Below are 23,634 nucleotides of genomic sequence, written 5' to 3'. Positions count from 1 at the left end.
GTAGATGTGAATAAAAATATGGTTAGTCGGAACAAAAATAGAGTCTTCTGATTAAATTAATTGAAATACACCTTTATGACCACAGTATCAAAAATTTACTGATTTTCTCATAGTGTAAAACAATTGACTGGCAGATATAGGATTTCTCACTTTCATCTTTCTACATATTTCTTCATCAATCTCTAGGTCACATTTTCATGGGGAGAGGAGGAGAAAAAGTAATTTAAACTATGGATAAATATGCCATAGTCAAGGCAAGTAGTATACCTCAACCCTTCAGGTAGAAGTGCCACTTCTGTTGCCTACATTTAATGAAATAGCTTTCCTCGTTTGCTATAATTTAGGTCTGTATTTTAAATAGGTGCTTTTTCCCTAGCACATAGCTATTTTTTGTCATTGAAGGTGATGTAAAATCTCACTATATAGGACAACATAGAGCTCTGTGAACTAGATGCACATTAGGGTGCTCCAGAGTTGAAAGTACGGCAGTTGTCAGCACGGTGCTGTGGCGGAGCTAGTTAGCAGGGCTGATCGCCTGCTCCCGCTCAGGGAGAGGACTTGCTGCTGCTGATCCTCGCTCCTGCGACCTGAGGTAGCTCTCCACACGGCACTGCACTGTGTAAGAATCAAAAAATAAAACCTCTTGTGGGAATGGAAAAATTTCCGGGGACTTTGCCTTGTGCCGTTTTGTTGGTGTAAAAGTACCTGCACCCTCACGATACTCTTCAGAGACAGATGTGCATTACAGCATCCATTTTGCAGATGGGGAGATGGAAAGTTTAGTGCCTGTTATCACAGAATTAGGAGCTGAGCTTGAGATTAGCGGTTCTCAGTAGCAATCTATAATTATTTGCAAATGGTCTTAGTCAATGACTGCCTGTATTAACATTTAGCTGCTAACATATATTAAGGAATAAAATGTTATACTTTGTTACATATGTTACTTTGACAGCAAATAGCATAGCTGTCCTAGGGATGCTATAAAGTTAAAGTGTGGGTAAAGTGGTCCACAGCACTAGTAAGACTGGCCAAATAATGTATATATGTACAAATTAAAAGGTGGCCTACACTATATGAAAAGCTTAGGAACCCAAGCCTTAGGAGCTATGTTTTATGATTTATATGTTGTTGTGATACATAAATGAGTAAACGGTTCTTTTCCTCCACGTTTTGTTGATGACAGGGATTCACTAAACTAAACAAAAAAATAATTGTTATAGATGGCAGTAACAGATTAAGCCTCTGTAATGAGCTTCCTTTTCAGACACATAAGTGCTTCTCGGCTGATCTGTAGATCTTAATTTTAACACCGTTTTAAACCATTTGTAAGTATACAAGATTTCAAATGAGTTTGAACATAAAATATAAAGGTTAGAAGGTATGGGATGCGTATTACATGGAAAGATAGCCAGGGCTGAATATTCTAGCATTCAGAAGTCATTAAATGCAAAAATTAGGCTTGTCCGTAATTGTTCTTTTTGATCCTATATATATGTTATTGTATACCCTGCATTCAGATTATTTGCCATTTTATCCATTCAGTTTGGACAGAATGAATATGTATTCAAAATACCATTTTATACTTATTTTTAGTGTTTTGTCCAATATTTTATTTATTTTGTTTTACTATTTTAACTTGCCTTTGAAGACAACTATTTTTTCTAATGTAAAATATATTACTATGTCATCTGAGTCAGTTTCTGTTCATAGCATCCTCATGAGTGAGATAGTATTGTGCCAGTTACAGACGGGAATTGAGAACAAAAAATTAATGAAAAAATTCATTAGAATTTTCATTAATTTTAGGTGTCCAATTTGAATTTGATTGCAGTATGGCAATGGAAATGTATCGAATCAAAATGGAATATAACATCTTAAAATGAAAAATAGTGGGCTAATTTAACTAAGGCAACATAGATAATTATTCCTTTAAATATCACATGGGAAAAAAAACACATGTTCATGTGAGAAAGTGTTATCTATTAAGTTTTTCTCCAGAACAGGCATCTTCAAGAAAAATATCTATTTAGGGCTTCTTTTTGCATTTAATTAATGTTTGATTTCTTTAATCTATGTTGTATGCTAATGCTTTTTGAGCTCTAAAAAGAAGCGTGTTAGAAGGAAGTTACTTGTAATCACAAGCAATGGTAATGAAAAATTAAAATGAATCATTTAGCAATCTGACGTTTATCCTTTTGCTTTCAGTGAATTCATAAAGTTGTAGTTCTGGGTTTTCTTTATCTCCTTTCATTTTTTAATATTCAGCTTCCTGATCTGATGTCTAAAGATTTTTTTTTCCCACCCCATAAACCTGTACTGTTCATCTTTATCTAATGTAAACTATTATTTTCCGGCACTTAATCTGCTCTTGACACTAAGTATTTGATGTTGTAGTATAGATTTTTCTTCTTCACCCACAGTTTCTCTTAGAGCTTAAAATATTATGTTTTAACAAAGGGTGTCCTTCAGTCCAGCTCTGGTTTGGCTTGAATCTCAGCTTAAGTACCAGGAAAATGATTTTCCGCACCATTTATAAGATAGCTTGTTTAATTATCAGAGAAACAATTACAGCTGTACTCAGAATTTCATAATATTTATTACTAAATTTGAGTTACAAATTCCATTTAATCCTCTTTTTTAAATTACTTTCCACTTTCACAGCAAAATTCTTTTTGGATTGAAATTGTCTTGTTTGTTTTCACTCTGAAAAATTAATCTGAATAAGAAGAGTCACAAAACTCACCCAAAGCTCTTAACCTATACTCTCAGTCTGAACTATCATAAATTCAGTTTTAAGCAATCTTACTTTAATCTTGTTTGTTCTTATAAGAGGTCATGAAAATCCCTGTGATCACTAAAACCAGCAAGTTTAAGTGGCTCCAGGTAAATTTATAGCCCAAATACCCTCACGAAATTTAACACAATTAAAAATCACGTTTGTTGGACCACGTATCAGAAGTAAATCAGTATGTGTAAGTTCCTATCTCTCACTGGTTTTACAGATAAGCACTCATCTGTTGCCACAGTGCACACTGCAATAGCAGATAACAAAATGTATTTTCATAGACATTTGGCAGAAGCATGCACACTTTCTTGGGGTGATCCTGTGCTACGGTATTTCCCAAGGCCCTAGCACTGCTGATACCCAAGGCCTCACGAGTGGTTTGCAGATCCTCCACTAACCACACTAACTGCTGTGTTTGCAAGTGCCCCACATTTCCCCCCACTTTGCTAGGACACGGCATCTCTCCCAGCACCCAGAGTCTCAGCACACATCCCCGGTACACACGCCAGCTGCGCATTCAGTGTCACTGCCGCACCATACTCCGCAAGAAAAAGTATCTGTGAACCATTTCTTCAAACAATGTACTCTTTCCTTTACAAGTACATCAGAGATCTTTCTTCTTTCCCTAAAGGAGCAAAATATTTCTTGCTAATTTCTCCCACGCATTTATATTAGAGTTGTTTAATACCTTAAATTAACAGTGCTTTTTATGTTATAGGACAAAAAGAAAGATGTAGCCCTTTCCCAAGGAGTGTGTATTAGGATACAAATTTTTGCCTACTAACATTACCTACTTGATATTCTTACCAAAATCAAGGTACATGGAGAGAATTGACAGAAACTAACAAAAATACAAAGGAAATATCTTTATGAAAGGCTCATTAGAGTTAAAGACTTGATTAAACTTATCTACTCTCAGACAGATTAGCTCTGGACCAAATTCTACAGGTAAAGTTCTATGAACTTCAAGGTTAAGCTACATAATCCAGAAGAGCCAATTTTTTATTATTACTTTTATAAATAAATCATACAAATAGTAATAATGACTGATACACTTAAAATCAGAATTCATAAAGTTAAGATTGAACTTTCTACTGTCTTGTGTGCATGCCTTAAAATATGGTCTGTAGTTCTCTCATGCTTAGCTTGCTACATCTCACGTAGCTCATAACTTTGTCAGGGCCAAAACGCAACCTAATTATTCAAGTGCCATGAAAGCTATACAGATACAACGTTGTAATGCACACAGTATGCTAGCAACTGCAGGTTTGAACTTATAGCTATCCACTATTCTTCCATTTTAGAAGGACTGAGGTACAAAATCCAAGACAGGGATTCCATGGAGTGAGTTTCAATGTATTCCATTTATCCAAGAAAAAGTTAAAAGGTAATACAATCATGCTAACAAAATCAAGAGATTATCATGAAAAAATACTTGTGATGGGAAAAGGCACAAGGAAATTCAGTACTTGGAAGGCAAATCAGATATACTGATACAGAAAACAAGATGTCAGTTTTTAAAAGTGGGCTATATGTAACCACTGGCATGGATAAAACAAGCTAGAAACACAGTAGGTTCTTAGAAGTTGAGATCTTTGGGGGCTAAAGATCTTAAAGGCTTTTAAAAACTACAGGTCTAAAACTTTTTTTTAAAAAAAAAAAAGAATATGCAATTTCTTGGAGTCAAATATGAGTCTCATGGGCAGTATATGGCCTACTGGGACAATATTGCATGTCAGCAGCATAATTTCTGTTGCCTTCTTTCTTCAGGGAATCTCAGATGTGTGCAGCAAACAGCCTACAAGCAACGTTGATTCTTCTGGTATTACTCAGCTGATGCCCCATCGTCAGCCCATGGGATATGAACAAGCACTTCTGGGTATATGGTGAGTACGCAGTTAAGTGATAAGTAATGACATATATGTCATGTATCATTAGAACACATGAAGGAGGATATATATATGAGGCACATGGGAGGAAAGAGGTCAGTACCTACAGATTGGATCCTGTGACTGAAGATTCATTTAAGTTAAACCTTGTAACTGCTGCCACCCAGGCACATGACAGGACAAATGCATCTGTGTGATAGGATATGGCAGGATTGCCTTGTCACAGCTGTGTGACAAGGAAAGTATTAGCTACATGGTCCACCCTTGCCTGAGGGCCACTGCTGCTGCCTGTTGAGAAGTTACATGCCCAATACAGAATTTTTTTAATATTAAAAGTTATTTTGACTCTGTTATGCAGGAGAGTAGTCTAAACTGTAGTAACAGATTTAAAATTACTTAGTTTCTAAATACAATGCAGCAAACCAGGGAGGGAGGGAAACAGAGGAACACAGAGGGAGGGAAAGAAATAGCAAGGAAGAAGCGTCTTCCATTCCATTTTTTTCAAAGAGATAGAGGGCAGAGTTAAGACTGAGCACAAATCACTGCATGAGTTGCAGGGACTTGGGTTTTTTTATCTCATACTTATCTAATTAATTAAATGGAAAATATGTATCTGAGGCTTTTTCCTGGAATTATCTTACTTTGAAAAAATTACTTCAGCTGTTTGTGTGTTCACTAGTATAAACATTATTAGCCATGCCAAACTACTTTTCAAATATTAACATTACAGGCTTAATTTTTATAAAGTAAGAACCTTTATAAAGTAAGCTTAAAACTGATAAAACATCCAAACAAGACAGGTGCATACCACATACCAACAAGAGCCAGGTTTTCAGAACTGGTCAGGCAAACATGCCCTGTTCTCTCTTGGGCATGTAACAACACTGAGCCACACACCTTTAAGTCCTGCAAGCAGAGACGTCTCTGAACCCCAGATTGATTCAGTCAGAATTTGTAGAGGACATTGGAACTAATACCACTACACTCACAAATGGCACTCCACAGAGTATCAATTGACCAGAAAATACCAGGATTCTGAGACAGACTAAAATTGAGGCCATCTTCAGGATTCTCCAAAGTGTGATGGGATATTTATTGCTAACAGTAAATTAGAGAAGCTCACATACTAAATGAACATTTCCTTTCATATTTAAGCCTTCCCTGGCACTTTCCCAGGCAAGAATTAACCATGTACTGCTTAGCTTATAAAAACAGACAGTCTGAGGGAAGGTATTAGCAAGTAAAAAGAATGCTATTTTGGTAATTTTCATATTTAAAAAGGTTAGGCTTGATGTCACTTAATTTTCTAACTGAGCAAATCTGAACAATCTGGATCTGCTTTTACAATCTGTGTCTGACACACAGAGACTGAATATATTACTGATTTCATCAATATGCTTATTTTCTAAGTTTACCTCTTCTTGCTGGTTTACGGAGCGTGATGAAGCATACAGGCCTTTTGTGTTTCACAGAAACAGTCCCCTCACACACAGTACTCCTCCCTGCTCCTAAATACTCAGTGCTAGCAAATAACACACAAAGTACCTCAGGAACATGGCCTGGGAGGCCAGGTGCTAACCCAAGGGGATCTCCGGGGGTTTACTGTATTTTCCAGTCTAATTTATGGTTTCCTGGGAACAGTCTCTAGCAGGTTTGATTTTATCCATGTTATCTACGTGTAATCATAAGTAGCTGGGCTTCTGACTGGCAGGTGATGTCATTAGCTTGTTAATGAACTCCTGAGAAGCAGTAAACTTACTGGTATCCTATCAAAAAAACCTCCAAATGCAAACAAACAACAACAACCCAAAAGCTCCAACCCTTCACAAACTATTATTCCTTCGTTAGCTTATCTAAGAAGACTGTAAGCCATTAAAAAAGACAACTTCAGCATTTGGGAACTGAGACTTTCGGTTTTGATCTATAAAAGAAAGAAGGAGGTAGGTAAGAGGCGTATGCCTCTTCAGCAGTGTTGCTTGGGTCCCACAAACTCAGTAATTTCTACCTAGCAAAGATGCCTTTGAAACAAGCACTAGTTGTACTAAATGCTGCTGCTCTTCCACTTGAGCTGCCCTTTTTGTGAAACACTTAATAAGCTTTTAGTGTCTACAGATACATTAATGAGTTTTGGGCATCTTGCTCTGCATTTTATTTTGAATATATGAAGCAAGTTCACTTGCTCTATTTATTGATTTAACTCTCTGATAAATATCCTAGCTACATCAATTAATACTATGCAGGTTACCCCAAAGAGAAAGTGTAATCAGCATTTCCTACCACAAAGAGCACAGTAAAACACTCTGCAGTGATTTATTTTGAGTAAATAGTATTTTGAAAAAAACTGACTTTCAACAATTCTAATGAAAAATTCTGATCAAGTTGGAAAAGAAGCTTTGGCCTTTGTATGAATTGAATACACAACTCTTGAAAGATCAGCCAAAGATTTTTCTGTGAATTCACGATCACCACTAGCACTGTAAATTAGTCTTTCGGGCTTCAGTCACTTCCATAGTGACAACAGCTCTTTGTGGCATATGTGTCCAGAGCAGAAATAACAGTCTTGCTGATACCTTGTTTCTGTAAAGAAATATGAATGCATATGCAAATTGCCCGATAAATCTCTTCTCTCCTAGATTTATCCTCCCTTCACACCCCCCTTTTTTTCCAAAATTGTTAAAGAAACTGTAAGGGGGGGGGGGGTGAGATACACTGTCAGTTTTGGAACTCTGTACCAAAAGCTTCAGCCCTTTGCTCCAAGGACGGGGCCTAGAGTCTCCCACTGCCGTAGCACCACGGCTGCTGTGAGCCCGCCACGTCCTCGCTCTGCTGAGCCAGCCGTACTCCAGACGCCACGCGTCCTGGCAAAGGCAGGTGACAGCTGACACCACAAGAACGGGCTAGTGCATTAGTGACAGCAACAACCACTATAAAAATTGTAGTCATTGAGAACTTGCAAAGTTCAAAGGTGGAAAGAAGAGGTAAAAAGAGGAGGAAAAAATCAGGGAGACAAGGAGAGAGAAAAGCATTTCTTCACCTTCCTATGTTCTTCCTGCAGATCTCCCCGTTTCCTTTCCCACTCCCCGTGTTCATGAGCATTCCCACACGCGCTCACTCGGGATGCCACAGGACCCAAATCTCAGCAACTTTTTTGGCCTGAAGCAACCCCGACAGGAAGCAGTGCTTCAGCAACAGAGGTTTTACACATCCCGGCTGCTGGCGGGAGAGGCAGAGGTTTCCGTGCCACGCAGCAGCGAGCACGAGCCCGGCTTGCAGCACCCTGCTAGGGAGCTCCCAGCTCCCGCACCCAGCGCCCCGCCGCTCCTTCAGTAATGACAACGCGCGGCTCCCCGGCGGCGCCTCCGCTCTCGCCCCGCGGCCCGCAGGCCCCCGCCCCGCCCCCGCCCCAGCCCCAGCGCGCCTCTGCCAGGGCCGCGGCCGGGGCCGCCCCGCCGTGGCGGCGGGCAGGGGGCTCCGCGGCGGCCGCCGCTGCCCGGGGCCGCGCCCCCGCCCGCCGGGAGAGCGCGCCGCTGCGCGGGGAAGGGCCGGCGGCGCCCCCCGCGCCCGCGGAGGGGCCGCGCCGCGGAGCCCCTCCGCCGCCAGCCCCCGAGGAGGCAGCGGCTGCTGCTACTTAAAGCGCATCCCGGCGGCGGCCGCGGCGGCTGGAGCGGGCGGGCGGCTGGAGGGGGCCCCCATGCCGGCTGCGAGCTCCGCGGGGGCGCGGGCGCTGCCAGGCGACGGGCGCAGCCGGCTGCGGCTCCGGCAGGGCGGGACAGCGCCCGTGCGCCAGCGGCGGCGCGGCGGCCGCGCTCCGAGCAGCAGCAGCGGCAGCAGCCCCGGCCGCCGGCTCCGCAGCCCGCGGCGGCCCTGCCCTCGCTCGGCGGCGGGGAGCTGCGCGCCTGCAATGGCGGCGCCGGCGAGGAGCCGCTGCGCGCCGCTCCTGCGCTCGCCTGGGCGGCCGCGGCTCTAGGAGGGGAAGAGCGGACCTCGCAGGGGGGCTGGTTTCCGGCGGGTTATTTATTTCTTCCCTCTCGCTTAAGTTCCCAGCGGAGCGGGCTGGCCGGCACCTGCGCCCCCCACCTGCTTCTCGGAGGGTGGAAGGTGTGGGGAGGCCATGGAGAGCCCGGCGGAGAACCCCAGCAAGGCGGCGGAGTACCTGAAGGAGCTGAACAAGATCATTGAGACGCAGCAGGAGCTGCTGGAGAAGCAGAAACGGAGGATAGACGAGCTGGAGCAGCAAGTGGCCAAGTTGTACCACGAAAATGCCTGTCTGCAGGACGAGCATCACCGGCACCTGGCCACATGCAGGCTCCAGCAGGGCGTCCCCCCCGCGTACCCGGTGGGGGCAGCGGTGCTGAGCGCCATCCAGGAAAACGCGAAGCACGAAAAGTAAGCGCTGCCCGGGTGTGCGTGCCCTTTGCGAGGAGGGGGTCTCTGCAGCGGGGCTTCCCTTCCTCTCCCTTCCCTCTCCTGCCTTCGGTCTCCCGGAGCCATCCCGCTTGCGAGCCCTAGGAAGCGGCGCAACTCTGCAGCGGGCGCCCCGGAGCGAGCTCCGGGCTGCTCGCCGCGGAGGAGCGGTCCTCGCCCGGCAGCGGCGCGAGCGGAGCGGTCGCTGTGTCGCGACACCGCCAGCCCGTCCGGGTACCGCTGCCCCACCGGGCTCGCCGGCCGGGGGGCTGCGAGCCGCGGCCCCGCTGCTGGAGGCTGCCCTGGGCGGGCGCGCTCGGCGGGGCCGGCAGCCCTCGGCGCTGGGGGCGGCGCGGCCGGGCCCCGGCACGCAGCCCTCCCCCAGGGCCGGAGCGGTGGGGCCGGCTCTGCCCGCCCGGCTCCCCGGGGCCCGCTCCCTGCAGCGCGGGCAGCCCGCCGGGGCGCCCGGGCAGCGGCAGCGCTGCGGAGGAGGCGCGGCGCGCGCCCGCGCAGCTCGGGGCAGGGACCCCGGGAGGGGCAGTGAGCGCTGGCGGCGGCGCCGCGCAGCCTGGCTGGAGCCGGCGGGAGCGCGCTCGTCCCGGGGACACGCTTGGTCCCGACCTGGGCATCTGTTTCCAGAGTCTGTAATTAATCATATGCTGCTTCACGGCGTACGGGAAGCTGCTTAATTGCGCGCGATTCTTAAGTAACAGGAATTCAAGAACAGCGGTAACTGAAGTCGTAGCGCTTACCCGACTTGTTTCTGCTTAGGGGAAAGTATTTAAGACTCAGTTTTATTCGACTGGAGTGGGAAAAGCATGCATCGCATTAGGAGCCTCCTTTGCTGTTCTGACACAGCACAATGGGCTATTTGTACTCCGGTGTAGCCGAATTCCCCGTACTTGTGAATAAGCGCTCCGGTGTAGCCCGGGTTTCGCTTTTCCGCCGAGTCCAAGCCGTCCTCGCGGAGCAGCGCTCCGGTGAACTTCCCCACGGCGGTGCGCGCCCCGGGGGGACGGGCGGCGGCAGCCGGCCCTGCCCGTCGCCGTCCCGGCGGTGCCGGGCTCGGGGGGCCGGCGAGGAGCGCGCGGGGAGCCGGGAGCGGCCGCGGAGCGGAGCGGAGCGGATCGGCGGGAGCGGCCCCGGCGCGGGGCTGAGGGCGAGCCGTGCGCGGCGGGCGGGCGGGCGGGGAGGCGCCGCTGCCCGGGGTCCCGCGAGTGCGGCGCTTTGAAGTCGCCTGCGCTCAGCGGGGTCGTGCGGGGCGGACGAGCCGCAAGCGACGCGGAAAGTGTCGCTGGTCACTCACTGCCGCCTTTGCCGGCTCCCGCTCCCGAGTGCTTCTCACCCGTCTGATGCAGCAGGGTGGAAAGGGAGGCACCTCTGCCGCCCCTGCCTTCGTTCCTGCTGTAGGACTGATAACGTTTAGGGATTTTTCTGATGATGCTGGAGTCCCTTTTTAGGCTTTTTCTTTTCTTTTAAAACAGAGATCCGGTTTGGAAAACAAACAAAAAAGGCTCCATAACCAGACAGGAGAGCATATGCTATTGTTTAACAAGCAGTCCTCTTAGAAAGAACCATTTTCAGAAAGTATAGAATATTTACCCAAATCCTGCCCTATGCACTCACATCTAGCACTCAAAGCTTTTGTGGCTCTACTCCTAGTTTGATGCATCAACTCGGCTATCTTGTCACCTTTACCTCTGGCAAATTACGTTAGTAAAAATTGTACAAATAGCTTGCCTTGTTTGATATTTCTTTTCGACCAGACCAAGACTCATTTGCAGAGCCCTTTCTAGGCAAGCAGCTCTGAGGACTTGGAGGCTTTTAAGTCTCTTAAGTGGATTTGATGCTGGGATCAGAGTTAATCTGGGATATTTATGGCAGAGTTGTATTGCTTGGAGGCATAGCCTGCAGGGCTTAGCAGGGAGCCTGGGAGCCAGCCATCCTTGCCAGTCTGGTCCCAGGCCGGGCTCTTTGGCCCACATGCAGGATGCTCATCCTTGGGGAGATGGCTGCTGCTCTCTTTGGGTGTTTGCAGGGCTCCTTCCTCTGAGGAGTTCTGCTCCTCTGCCCCCAAGGAGTTGTCCTTTTTCCCGTTCTCTTCTAGGGAGTGAGCTTTTTCCCTTTTCCAGACCTGGTGTCGCTGGGTGGCTGGACCTTGCTTTTCCGCCAGTTGCACACAGGATGCCTGGGGCAGTGCCTCCTGCAGTTCCAGCCACCAAAATGGCTTGCTCTGGCTAACTGCAAAAAGGTGGAGAAAATCTGCCTTGGAGATTAGGAAAAACCTATGTCTTAAGGACTTTTTCCCAGTCCTGCAGTTATCCTGGCTTTCTGAAAACATTCACAGAGGAGTAGTCTCAGTATCCCCAGAATTGAATGTCATGTGCACCTTGTGTGTGTTTGGGGGATAAAGGTCCCTTGTTTGCTGGTATTCTGTAACAATTTAGTATAAATAACACTTGCTGACAGGAGATGGTGTGGGGGTGGCATGTCCTCCTTGTTCCCTTCAGCCCTTGGTGCGCAGCTCTTGCCTCTGTCCCCTTCCAGGGGCAGCACAACTGCCTCACGCCTGAGTGTCAGCAGCAATCACTGTTCTTTCTTACCCCTCAATACTTCAAAGCTAAGATGATTAGAACCCTCTTTAAAGGAAACTGGGATGCTCTTCATTAAATACTTACAGAAATCAGTACTTTAGAAGTCACCTGTAATGCCTGCACCTTGAGACTTCAATAGCTTTTTCCAGACAGTGCAGGCTTCTCTCTCCACAGCAGTGTGACCTGTGTAAAGTGGATGTGGATCACTGTCTGCATCCACTGATGTGGATGACTGTAGTGTTAAGGCAGCTGTTTCATACTAGCAGGTGGTGGTTGAGTTAACTTGGATAACTTGTGTGATACAAAAGAAAGCATGGAAATGTACAGGAGAATATACTTGCATTTAGTTTTTATACTTCATAAATGAAAAAACACCCTACAGAAGTCCTGAAACTTCTCATTTCCCACGATGGGATGAATGTACAGCTGAAGCTTGTTTAAACAAGCTTCGATGAGCCCAGATTTCTGGAAGAAAAAAATCCTAAAAGGTACAAATACCATTTTGTGTCCTTGTAAAAAAAGGACCGAAGTAGAAGTAATGTTTGTCTTTTGTGTGGGTTGCTGGTGTGGGAGAGAAGAGCAGAGGCAAGGATTAGTAGGTGCAGAGGTGTTTATTGTCTTGCAAGCAAGGCAGTATACCAAAATAAGGTTTGAGTGCTGTTTCATTTAATTTTGTGGTAACTTGCTGACTGTGAATCAACCTTAAAATCCATAAGTGGAGTTGTGGATGATCAGTTGATTGCAAGGCTTTCTGTTAGAAGTAATGAATTGGCATGTTAAAGATAACAATAGGTATTTAACTAGCTGCAAAAACCTAATTTCCAGTTGATACATTTCATTTAACACTTGAGAAAACAGCAAAAACTTTAAAAATAAAAATAAAAAAATAAAAAAACTTAAAAAAGCTCAAACTCAGGTCCTCAGTGTAAGGAAGGCATGTTTGACATCTGTTTTGGTTATGTACTTTTTAGTGTAAATATGCAGAAACAGACTTACTGGATTTTTCTCAAATATGTAAGTACAGGAAGTACTCCAGCCCTGAAATTCAACAGTGGCATGTTACTAGATTAGGTTTGTACTTAACCTAATCAAGTGGAAACTCTGCTGCTTTTCCAATGAAAAAGCTCCCAGTGAGAGTTTGGGGAGGTGGTTGCCTGCTAAGAAAGAAACAATCTTAGAAGGCTGTTATTTATAATTTAGTGTAAAGTCTGCACCTGGCTTGATGATTTTTGCTTCATTTTTAAATGAATCTTGGCTGCCTTTGTTCTATGGCGGGGGGGGGGAAATAGTTGCAATTTAGAATTCGAAGAAACCCTTACCATCTTTAGAAGATAGCTTCAGTTGAGACTGACGTGTACGTAGTGTAATCTAGTAAATGGAAATTGTCGCTATGGTGCTAGTCACATCTGAAAGCTGCTTTGTGGCCTATGTAAAATGAGTTTGTGGCTTTGCATGTTGCTGTTGGCACTGAGTGCTATCCTTGCTCACAATCTCAGCAGGAAGCCAAAGATTGCATTAGTGTCGAGACTAGCCTGACCTTTTTTTTGCCTCCAGGGATGCTCTTTACTGAGACAGACTGTTGGTATGATGTAAATCATGTTTCATTGCCTGTGCTGCACTTTAACAGAAACTCATTTTTATTTGCTTTGGTGAAAGTAGGGGTGTCCAACTTCTACAAAAGTATATGCATGTTTGGATTAGACTTTGCTTTCTCTGCCTTCTTGACAGCAAGCATGTAGATGAAGTGCTTTTGCTAGGTCCTCTATCTCAATCAGCTGAGGAGGAAAGTGTGATTTTTGACTGACAGTCTTGCTGGGAGAAGCCTCTAATAGAAGTGCAGTGTAACTAAAAATTGCAGCTCTACCTATTTAGCTTGTTTTGCTTTGGAAGTATATCTTTCTTTACCAGTGCAAAACATAGTTTTTGTCCAAAATGAACACTTTACTGCTGTGGTATGCTAATTATTCTGTAAGCCCTATAGTAGTGAGGGATGACATGATTCTGAGGTTGGACAGAATGTAAACTCATATCTTCAAGTAACTTAAAACACTGCTCATCTTGTTTTTAACACTTAGCTCAGTAGTCATCCCTTTCCTGTTGTGTGAATAAGAACTTCTCACTGAAGGGAGTGAGGGAGTGCTTTTGCTTTTGAAGCATGTGTTTCAACATCATTAGTGTGATTTGCACATCAGCAGATGAGTGAGCATCACTTAAAACAGGCATTTGTTGTTCTGGCATTCTGGCAGACTGTAGGAAATCAATAGTGTGAACATACGTAATAAGACATGAACTTGCTAACTAAACTATTTTGGTTCTCTGAAATGTTGGCAAATTCTTGTATTTAACATCTGTTCAACATTAAGTAAAATGAGAACACATGAAGACAATTAATTTGACAATTGATGGAGAGCATATAACTAATAAACAAAAAAACCCATGGTAATGACAAAAGGGTATGCTGGTATCATGAACCTTGGGAATTAAAGGATGGAGAGAGAACATGGGCCATGAAGAAAATGGCGAAAATTTGTGCTGTTTTGTCAGGGAAAAATAAATGCAGCAGAAAGTAGCCCTTTGTATAGCTTAATGAGATTTAAAGATGATTTCAAAACTGGAAATGAAGTAAACCCATCCCATTTAAAGCATACCAGACCTAAAGAATTCAAGTGCTCAGTGGATCAGGGACCTTTCTCTATTGAAGCCTCTTATTCTGCTGACACAGACCATAATGTTGAGCTCCCTAATTTGGGGCTTCTGGTGTTGGGAACTTCAAGAACAAAGTATGTTTTCCTGCTAGTTAGCGCTTTGATGTGCTGCTACTGAATTCACTACTGACACAATTGAAATGCATTTCCAAAGATCTGCATGTGGAAAATGTTTAGTAAAGTTCATGGACTGTATGTCCCTAGTGAGTGGATGAGAGCTACTGTAATTACTGAGAGTAGAATGCAGGTATGAAGACTCCCTTCCCACTCCTCCAAAACAGCCCCTCTCCAAAGGAAGCCTGTATATGATGCCCATAGTTCACCAGCAATGTATTGGTTATTCTCAGTTTTGGCACGAAGTAGAGAACATGAGTCTTGGTCTTCTAGTTATTATCAGAAAACGTGGCTGTGAGTGCTGTACGTTGGCCTGAGTGCAGTAGGGGAACTTAAACTTGAGCAACTGTGTTCTTAACGTCTCCTGAAAAGTCAGTAAGTTAGGAACAGTGCACTATTGTCCTAATAAGCTAATGGCTTTGGGGTCAATCCTAAAATTAATGTAATCTTCAACATAGTAATCACTGTTTGTCAACACAGTACACTTCTACATCCTTAATTGTATGTTAGAGGGATGGTCCTGAACAGCCGTATAGGAACATGCTGTATGGGTGCAGGGGGGGAAAGCAAAAGTGTTTTTCACAAACATGCCAAGCACAGTGCTTTTGAAGAGGAAGTTAGCTTGCTATTGAGCAAGAGAGCTTTGTCCTTTTCCACTTAATAAAGTAGTAAACGGGGGGGGGGGGGGGAGGAATTCAGCATAGACATACATGTTTCAGAATCTTATTTGTAGTCTTCTTGGCTTGGTTATTTGTGTAAGAAGACAAAACTTCATCAGTCATTAGGGAAGGTGTCTCTTGGCAAAAAACAAGTTTCAGTTTTCTTGAAAACCTGAAGCAAAATACATCATGCTCAAAGGAATGTATCTGCATGGAGAGCTTTTTAATAGCAGATGGTAGAAGCTATGAGAAAAAAGAAAAGGTATTTCAAGGTGTTTTATCACAGCATACTGTTAGGAGAAGTAAATTATTAAAATTGGTAAAGGATTTAATGCTTCTTGCAAATAGTTTTACTGGGTATAAAAATGAAATTAGGTGGCTGTTACTCATGAGCTGGTCGAATGATGCTAGACAAGGTGCTGTGCCAGATCCGGTGTTGTATGTCAGACCATGGTCTTAGATGCCGAGTAGTTGCAGAAGTACATGTATGTTTCCAGGTCTTTTTTTTTTTTAACGGAATGAGGCTTGCTAGGAAGGCCCACAGTGGTGGCTTCCTCTGTACTTCCAGTTTTGACATTGCTCTAATTTTGTTGGCTCCTGAAGAGTACAGCTGTGTAGACCTGCAAAACATCACAGTATAATGAATTTCTCCTGAGTTCTAGGCATTATGACCCTAATATGCAAAGAGTTGCCTGTAAAGTAGACAGCTGACATCCAAGATGAGTTAGATATCTGCTTTCAGAGCCTGTTTCTGTGTGAGGGCTCCTGCCTTCCACTTGCAGGTGGCAAGAAGGTCATTTCATGTTATTCACCCCACACTGGGGGTGTGTGGGAAGCTGCTTAGGTAAGTGGATTTTGCAGGCCACAAGTACTTCCTGATATGCAGCCCACACTTGTATTATTCTAATTTCATCCTATTATTCCTACTCATGCCTGCTTTATTATGTTAATTCCACCTTTTTTGATGGCTTATGGTCTGTAGATACTTTTAGGCTATTCTTGCCAGTGTTCCTGTTTTTCATCTTAGCTAAGTGAGTCTATAACTTCATTTTACCTGTATCCTTGCCTAATTGCCCCATTTTTCTCTGCAGAACTGTTGAATTAGAAGTTTGGACAACCTGAACAGGCTTCATTGCAATAGAGCAACGTGATTTAAGGAGGTGGTATATGATGTGCATTCTGGCTGGATTCTAGGTCTTTGGTAGCTATCCGTGCTGTGGGCTGCTTTTCTTCCACCCCCTTTACTAGGGGCTTCCTCTGGGGATTCTCACCAGTATTCCTCTGAAATGCTGATTCTCAGCTGCTGTAATTTACTATATTAAAGACAGTGGAAGCAGTGTAGGCTTGCACTAGCTAGAAATGTGATTGAGGGTTGTTTTTTGTGATCATTTCCATGGTATTGTGATTAAGGACAGGAGTAGGAGTAAGAAGTGTTCTTATTCCCAGCTGGTGACCTGCTGTTTGCCCTTGACAAAACTAAGCATGGAGATAATGATTTTTATTTTGCAGATGGACAAGTCAATGTTAAGGTTTACAATCATCTCTTAACAGACTGCTCAGAGCTTTAGGTGGAAAATTATTCCATCTTATATTGCACTTGAGACAAACATCAAGCATTTTTCTTTCAGTCTTGAGTTTCTTCATGGCTATATATCAAGCTGCTTGTTCCTACTGATCTTATTTGTATAGTTAGTGTAGAGAAAATCTAATGTTGCTGTAGAGTGGGCAAAGTATTTTAACAGGGTTAATGCTGTAAAGCGGAACAGCTTTCACAATAGAATCCGAAAACATGAGTCTTCTGGTCTTGCCATTGCTAGGTATATAAATGTATTGTTGCATTTAGCAAACTATATAATTCTGGATGGAATCTCACCCCTCCACGCTCCGCTTAAAATACCCTGTATATCAGTGTCTCAGTGACTTGTACTCCCTCTGCTGGCTGGCTTGTAATAGTTCACGCCTCCCTCCCCCATATATATTTTCTGTGGGAAACTGGTATAGCAGCTACTTTTGAACTCCAAGAGCTATACTTCTTGTGCAGAGGTAAACTTTCCTTTCAAACAATACTATTCTAAAATATACACAGAAAAGAAATTAATCTGCTATGTGGCATATGTGTAGATTGAATGAGTCTCACTGCAGTGATAGATAAGAGATACTGCTATTCAATAGCTCTCTACAGCAGTTGCTTGAAACCTAATACATGTTATTTGTATGTCAATAAGATTTCCAACCAGATTTTCCTCATGAACATGAGTAAGAGACAAAGACATACATGTAGCACATCACTTAACTGAACGACAGTAACTCAAATTTTGTGAGTATAGAGTTTTGTTGTGAATAATTGGACAAATATAGCAGGGGAAGGAAGGTGGGGAAGCAGTCCTCCTGTCCATTCTTAAAATCTAAGACAAGGTAATGAGTTAATACCTGTCTGTGTTCCTGCATCTTCACTGGATTTCTAGTAACTGAAAACATCTGCAGGTTGTTTTGACCACTCACAGGTGGGAGTTTTTAATGACACTCTTTGGGCAGTGGAACATGCAGCTATAAAATGAACAGACTAGAAGTTTTATTAACAAGCCAAGCTTGCCAAACAGTAAGCACATTTTTCCAGGCTGTGGGAGAAGGTTGTGCCCATCTCTACAAACTAATTTCTGCTCTAAGAGGGTTTTAACTGACAAGTAAATTAGACTGCCAAATGGTGTTTGATAATCGTGCAGGAAGAGACAGGGGTTGTGGAGGGTGAGTTTTACATGTTGACCCTGAAGAGCTATAAAAACTGTAGGCTAACGAATTCTTGAACCTCCCTTCCCCTGTAGAATGTGAACCATCTTCTTGTAGACTTAGTTTCATGAGTATTTTTAAGGAAGAGGAGAATATGACCATGTTAGTACCTGTAGCTTTAACATGCTTTTTTCCCTACTCACCTCTGCCATCTTTCTGTCCACTGGAATAACACTTGTATATACTATGAAGATGAATATTAGATCTGTAACTTCCTTTCTGTGCCTGTGCTTTTTCTGCGTTCTTATTGGATCTCTCCAAACTTTACGTGTAAACTTGAGTAGCACAAGGTCTGTGTATCTGAAAATGAGTATTGATCAAGGGGAGATTGACCCACTTCATGACCTTTGTACTAATGTGGATTTGCACTAGGACTGGGAATGGTCATTCCAACACCCTATCTGGAGTCTCCTGAACTTCCTTGTGGTGCCAGTGCCTGTTTGGGACTTGCTGCACTCTTTGGGGTGGCTAAATGTACTTGTGCAGCACTTCTACCAACCAGTTCTCCCAAAGTAATCATGCTGTAGCAAACAAATCCTTGATGGGTTTCCTGGCAGCCAGTGTTGAACCACTATGCAGCAAACTATGTATCTGGAGAAGCCTGAGGCCCTAGCAAATTAAGTGTTTTTAATATCTGTTCCATTTATTAAGAGTGATACTAAAACTACCATTTGTATTGCCCTCTAACTTCTCCCACTTCTTACTTTCAAGTAGTTTGAGCTCTCTAAAACAGATCTTTCATTTTACCGCGTTCAGACCTTTGCTGCCATATCAAATCCCGTCTTCTGGGAGAAGTTTAGGGTTTTTTTGTCCTTATAGTTTTTCATTGTGTAGTTGTGAACAGACTGATCTGAACAGTGAGGGATTATTTTGCCTGCACCATCCTGCAGTGTGGCTCTGAAGGGAATGCCTGCCAAAATAGGAGCCAAGGGGGCACAGTCTGAAGTACTGTGTGCTGTTGGATCTATTATGGGGTGCCATGGGGATCACTGAGTCCAGGATGTGCACAAGCTGTTTCCTGAAGTTATTTAAAGACGACAGTTTGGTATTGCTCAGTTGGTTCAAAGTTGAATTCGAGAACTGAACAATGCCTACTGCTTTTGCTTAATCAGCTGGCAGTCTGTGGCCCAAGGTGTTGCCTTTCTCCAAAATCTTCCACAGCTCTTGTGTGCTCTCTAAAAGCTGGGAAAGCGGGAGCAGGAATCCAGCTTGTCTGCTGTGTAATACAGAAGGTCTGATAGTTGCTAAGGTTATTGCCTCACTAAGCTTACTATTGGAGAGTCCTTGCCCACTGCCTGATGTGACCTTCTGCTTAGAGTGATAGGCTGTGGCAGTGGACTGCACTCTTGGATCAGTAGACCTCAATATATAGCTGGCGCTAGTTGGGGATGAGAACTGGGATATTGTAATAAAATGAGGAGAACTCTACCTTTGTCTACCTAACTGGTTTAAATTGCCTGTATTTTGGAAGTTTGCTACAGCAAAGTCATGTTTTTCATTGACTTTCTAGAGATGTTATTGATCTCCGCTCATGTTTGGGGAATTAAAATCTTCTATTTGGGTGCACTTTGTGCACTCTTAATGATACTGGATGTACAGCAAAATGTCAAGGTGTGTGTGTGAGATTCTAGACAGACTATTGTCTTGCATTTTAGGTTCAGGCATGTCATGTCAATCTGCAGTTCTGATCTGGTAGTCTGGCTGTCTCTGAATTTGAATACAAGATTGAAGAATCAATGGCAAACCAAAAGCAAGTAACATCACTTCTAACACTCACTGCTACACTACAGTAGTAGTATATATCAGCATTTTTCCAACTTGGTCTGTTGGTAGGATAGAGATCTATAGAAATGTCTTACTCTTCATCCTTCACAGGTGCTCTTAAACAGGAGCAAGAGCTTTTCTAGGAATTTCACGTGCGTTTATTAAGCCTGTTGCGGAAGTACTTGTGTTGCATCTATTCTGTGGATGTAAAGTCTTCTGATATGGATGTTAAGAGCTGAACTGTGTGGACTCCGCTCCTGCTCCTTGCATATTCCTTCCAGGTACAAAGCCTGAGTCTTTGGTGCTTTTAGCTGTTCCAGTTCATGTAGAGTTGCCGTGCATCATGTGCCCAGGGAAGGCTGCAGACAGGCATCAATCTCCCACCCTGCAGTATAGCTGGGATGTTGTAGTTGTGCTACATTCAAAGGGACTTCTCTGCAGCTCTAGTCACAACGGCTGCAGTGGAGGAATTAGAGAGCTGCACTCCTGTTCTCCGCTCTTGCTGCTTACCTTGCTGCATTCACTTCATCTTCCTTTCACCAGTGATTTGGAAGTAGAAACTGGTTCAGACTGCATTCTGCTTGATGGTCTTCTGTTTCCTTAATAAGCTGCTTTCCTTAGCTGGACACTACATATGTTCCTTTGGAAGTTAAACTTGAGCATTGTTACTCAAATCCAAAATAACTTGGTGCATCAGCATTTTAAATTTTAAGCCTGAGTAGCTGGATCCACTGACACAATGCACCCCGAGGTGCATGTATGTGAGGTGTTGTGTGTGCGCGCACTGTATTTTTGACTGACTTGCTTTCTCTAGATTATGCAGCGGTGTCCCCCGTCCATGAGTAGATAGGGCTTATGTGAGAGGTCCTTATGGTGACAGCTGAGCAAAAATTCATAGTGGTAGGAATATTACTACTGTTTTTTACTCCCTGCTAGGAGTTATGATTAACAGTGTCTTGTCATGGAGAGTAGGTATATTTTGGCTTTTCTTGTATCCTCTCTCATGTCTAGACCTGTAGTGGAAAGATTTGAGTAATCTTGTTTTCAGGTTGGGGGAAGTGTATTCTTCAAAGCACATCTGCTTCAATATTTGTTTTTCTACTTGGCTTTCTGCTTGTAACTTGTTTTGAGTATTCTCTTCTAGAGCAAGGAAAGCTGTTGGTAAATTAGGCACCAGTCTTGTTTTATGTACAGGCCAAGTGCATCGTTGGAGATTAATCTGTTTACTTCTGAGAGGCTATCTTTGTCTTATGCAACTTTTTGCTATGTAAATATCTCTTAATTGCAAAAGAACCTGCTTTTTAGAAATGCTTAAGAACGTGTGTGTGTTGGGTTTCTTGTTTGTTTTTTGTTTGCTTTGGTTTTTGTAGAAGTAGCATGGCATAACTGTTTCACGAGTCATGTTTGTTAGTGAAGGAAATTAAACCTCTTAGGCTAGATGGGGAGTCTCTGCTAGACAATCTTATTTAACTGAAATTATACTTTGCTTGTGATAACCAGTGCAGTGACCCTTGATCTTTAAGTGTCTTTGTTAACATGCTTAATTTACTTTATGAAGGTAACTGACTTGCACAAATGTCACTGGAGCTTTGTTTAATTTTATAGCTTGTGTAGATCTTTAATTTTGTCCATCTCTGTGCATTATATTAGTATATGCTCCTGTACTGTGGCTAAATGAATAGCAGTGACTGTTTAATAACTTGCTATTGTAATAATAAATATTAAGTAAAACTGGTCTGATGAGCTTTGTAGTTTTTAAAGTGAATCCAAAGGATTCTGGACAGTACAACTAATGAGGCGGCTCTTGTCTGTTTCCTCTGAGGGAGAGTTATAAACTTTAACCAGTTTAATTTTAAATACTTTTTGAACCAAGCCCCAGAAGTTCACTTCTAGACTGGGTTTTTCATTTAATTTAAAATCCAATAAACTTTTGGAAATAGTTTACTGCTGTTTTGGTAGATTTGGTTACTATGTTGAGTGCAAAATGTGAAAGTTAGTTTACTGCTCTTGCTCAACTGAATAATGTTTCTATTGGTGGAGGGTTAACTTGGCAAAAAGTCTCCTTTGGACAGAAGTAATTGCTAGTAGTAACCTCTTAACTGTTATAGACTTGCTCCTTTTCCTGATAATGGAATTCTTTCAAGAAGTCTGTCTTAATAATTGATGTCCATCATATTCCATTATTGTTGCCAATTAAAATTAATTCCTCCTTTATTTTAGGAAGAGAGAGTAATAGGAAACATTCAAACTTGCTGCTTGTAACTTTCTGCCAACTTAATTGTGTAGTGATTTTAATTGAATTTGAATTCATTGTCAGCAACAGATTGATCGACTTGAGCAGGCTGCTTTTGTTTCCAAAGAGTAATGACAAGGTAGGGTAGCTTGATCTCCCTGCTCTGGGTAGCTTAGACCGGTAGATTCCTGGGAGATAGAAAAATTTGCCCTCTAATTAGTGGAAGTCTGAATTAGCTGAAATAGGAAGATATGTCACAATAAGTAGTAATGCCTGGGATGTGGTGAAATTATCCAGAGTAAATTGTAATGCCTTGAGGATTCTGAGGTCTGTGGTGGTGTCAAAGGAGATATCTTGTTCGCTCTTCTGTTGGCTGATTTCATATTGGCCTGCTTTAACATCGTATGCAGAACTACTGTTCTGCCCAATACATTGGAGAAAATGTAGTAAATAAAGTACGGTTGAACACATCAGCTGTAGCTTGGCAGTTTGAGGCATCCTGTAAGGTAATTCTTTGAATTGAAAAACTTTCAAAGTTGATAAATTCAATCCTTATTTTGCAGATGTAGGTGAGTAAGTTGAGTCTACTATCTCAGTCAGCAAGGACGTGTTACATGTCAGAGATGCTGGATCCTAATCCTGACTAAGTGCATCTGAAAAATGGTGTACTTCCAGTGAGGAAACATGGCAGTGGGATAACTTCTTGCTAGTGTGGGCTAACACAGGTCCTGGTGAGCTGACGCCCCATGCAGCAGGTGAGCAGGGAGACTTCATGAAGCAGGCTTGAAACTGTCCAACTGCAAGGAGGTGAAATACCAGAGTGTTCTAGAAAACTGTTAAAATGGCTCAGATGTGACTCTGGAAATTCTGGCCCCAGTACAGGAGTAGCAAATGAGATGCAGTACTGAAGTTTCCTTAACCTTACTAAAATAGCTCTTGACTTACTCATGCACACAGAATAAGGGAGAGTAACACTAGGGTCACTGTGTGCGTGTGCACACGTACACTTTTTCTTACGCTGCTTGCATGCGAGCAAAGGGGAGCTAAAAAGAGATTGGGGCTTCTGCTGGAGAGAGCTGTGTGTTTGTCACCTGTCTAGCACTGTCGGTGCTGGTGTGTCCCGGGTCTGGAGCCAGTCCTTGCTAAGTGGATACCCTTGCACAGCTGGTAAGATGTCTCACACCTGAGGACTTAGTGGATGCTGGCGTGTTGTCTTGGTGACTGTAAGGCAAAAAATAGAAGTTCTCGCCCTTCCTAGTTTAGGATGTACCCACCTGTGGTGGTTGCTGCTTGATCTTTCCTAGGCCTCCTGCTGAGGCGGTTAGGGAGGAGAGTATCCTATACGTTTGCTGCAGTTCTAGTAAACGTTTGTTTTGCTAATCAAGTCCTGGAATTTTGTTTACAATATTTTAGTAGTGGGAAGGAGCGAGAAGGCAAGCAAGCTGGCTTTGGTGCTTATCCCCTGCCACATGTGTATCTCTGTTCTGAAAAGAAGAGGGGTTAGACACTTGCATATGTAGCACTGCATGTTCTTGGCATATGAATGCATGGCGAAAGTGTGTTCTTCTAGTGTACTTCAGTATGTTTAAAAAAAAATGCTATTTCAAAATACCATCTCCCTGAGCAGGGCAGGTGGAGTAAACTATTTATCAGTTTAATTATGATGTCTCCTCTGACTGCCATATTTAGGCAGCAAACTA

General features: G+C 43.4%; 1 protein-coding gene across 8 annotated transcripts in view; it reads left to right on the top strand.

Moving 5' to 3' along the window:
* Positions 1-8,550: 8,550 nt before the first annotated feature.
* The window catches only part of IQSEC1 (IQ motif and Sec7 domain ArfGEF 1), a 340,763-nt gene continuing 325,679 nt past the window's right edge, over positions 8,551-23,634 (top strand). For 4 of the 8 annotated variants that reach the window (XM_064518855.1, XM_064518856.1, XM_026099533.2 and 1 more), the window contains exon 1: positions 8,556-9,060. In XM_064518855.1, the coding sequence (XP_064374925.1) occupies positions 8,786-9,060 (275 nt within the window). In that variant the 5' untranslated portion in view covers positions 8,556-8,785. Of the gene's footprint in view, positions 9,061-23,634 lie in introns of all 8 variants that reach the window. The other 4 variants (XM_064518858.1, XM_064518857.1, XM_064518861.1 and 1 more) reach the window with 3 other exon arrangements.

Source organism: Dromaius novaehollandiae, chromosome 12, assembly GCF_036370855.1.
Source record: "Dromaius novaehollandiae isolate bDroNov1 chromosome 12, bDroNov1.hap1, whole genome shotgun sequence".
Taxonomy (NCBI): Eukaryota; Metazoa; Chordata; class Aves; order Casuariiformes; family Dromaiidae; genus Dromaius; species Dromaius novaehollandiae.
Note: the sequence above shows the minus strand (reverse complement) of the source record. Positions and strands in the feature narration are given on the sequence as shown.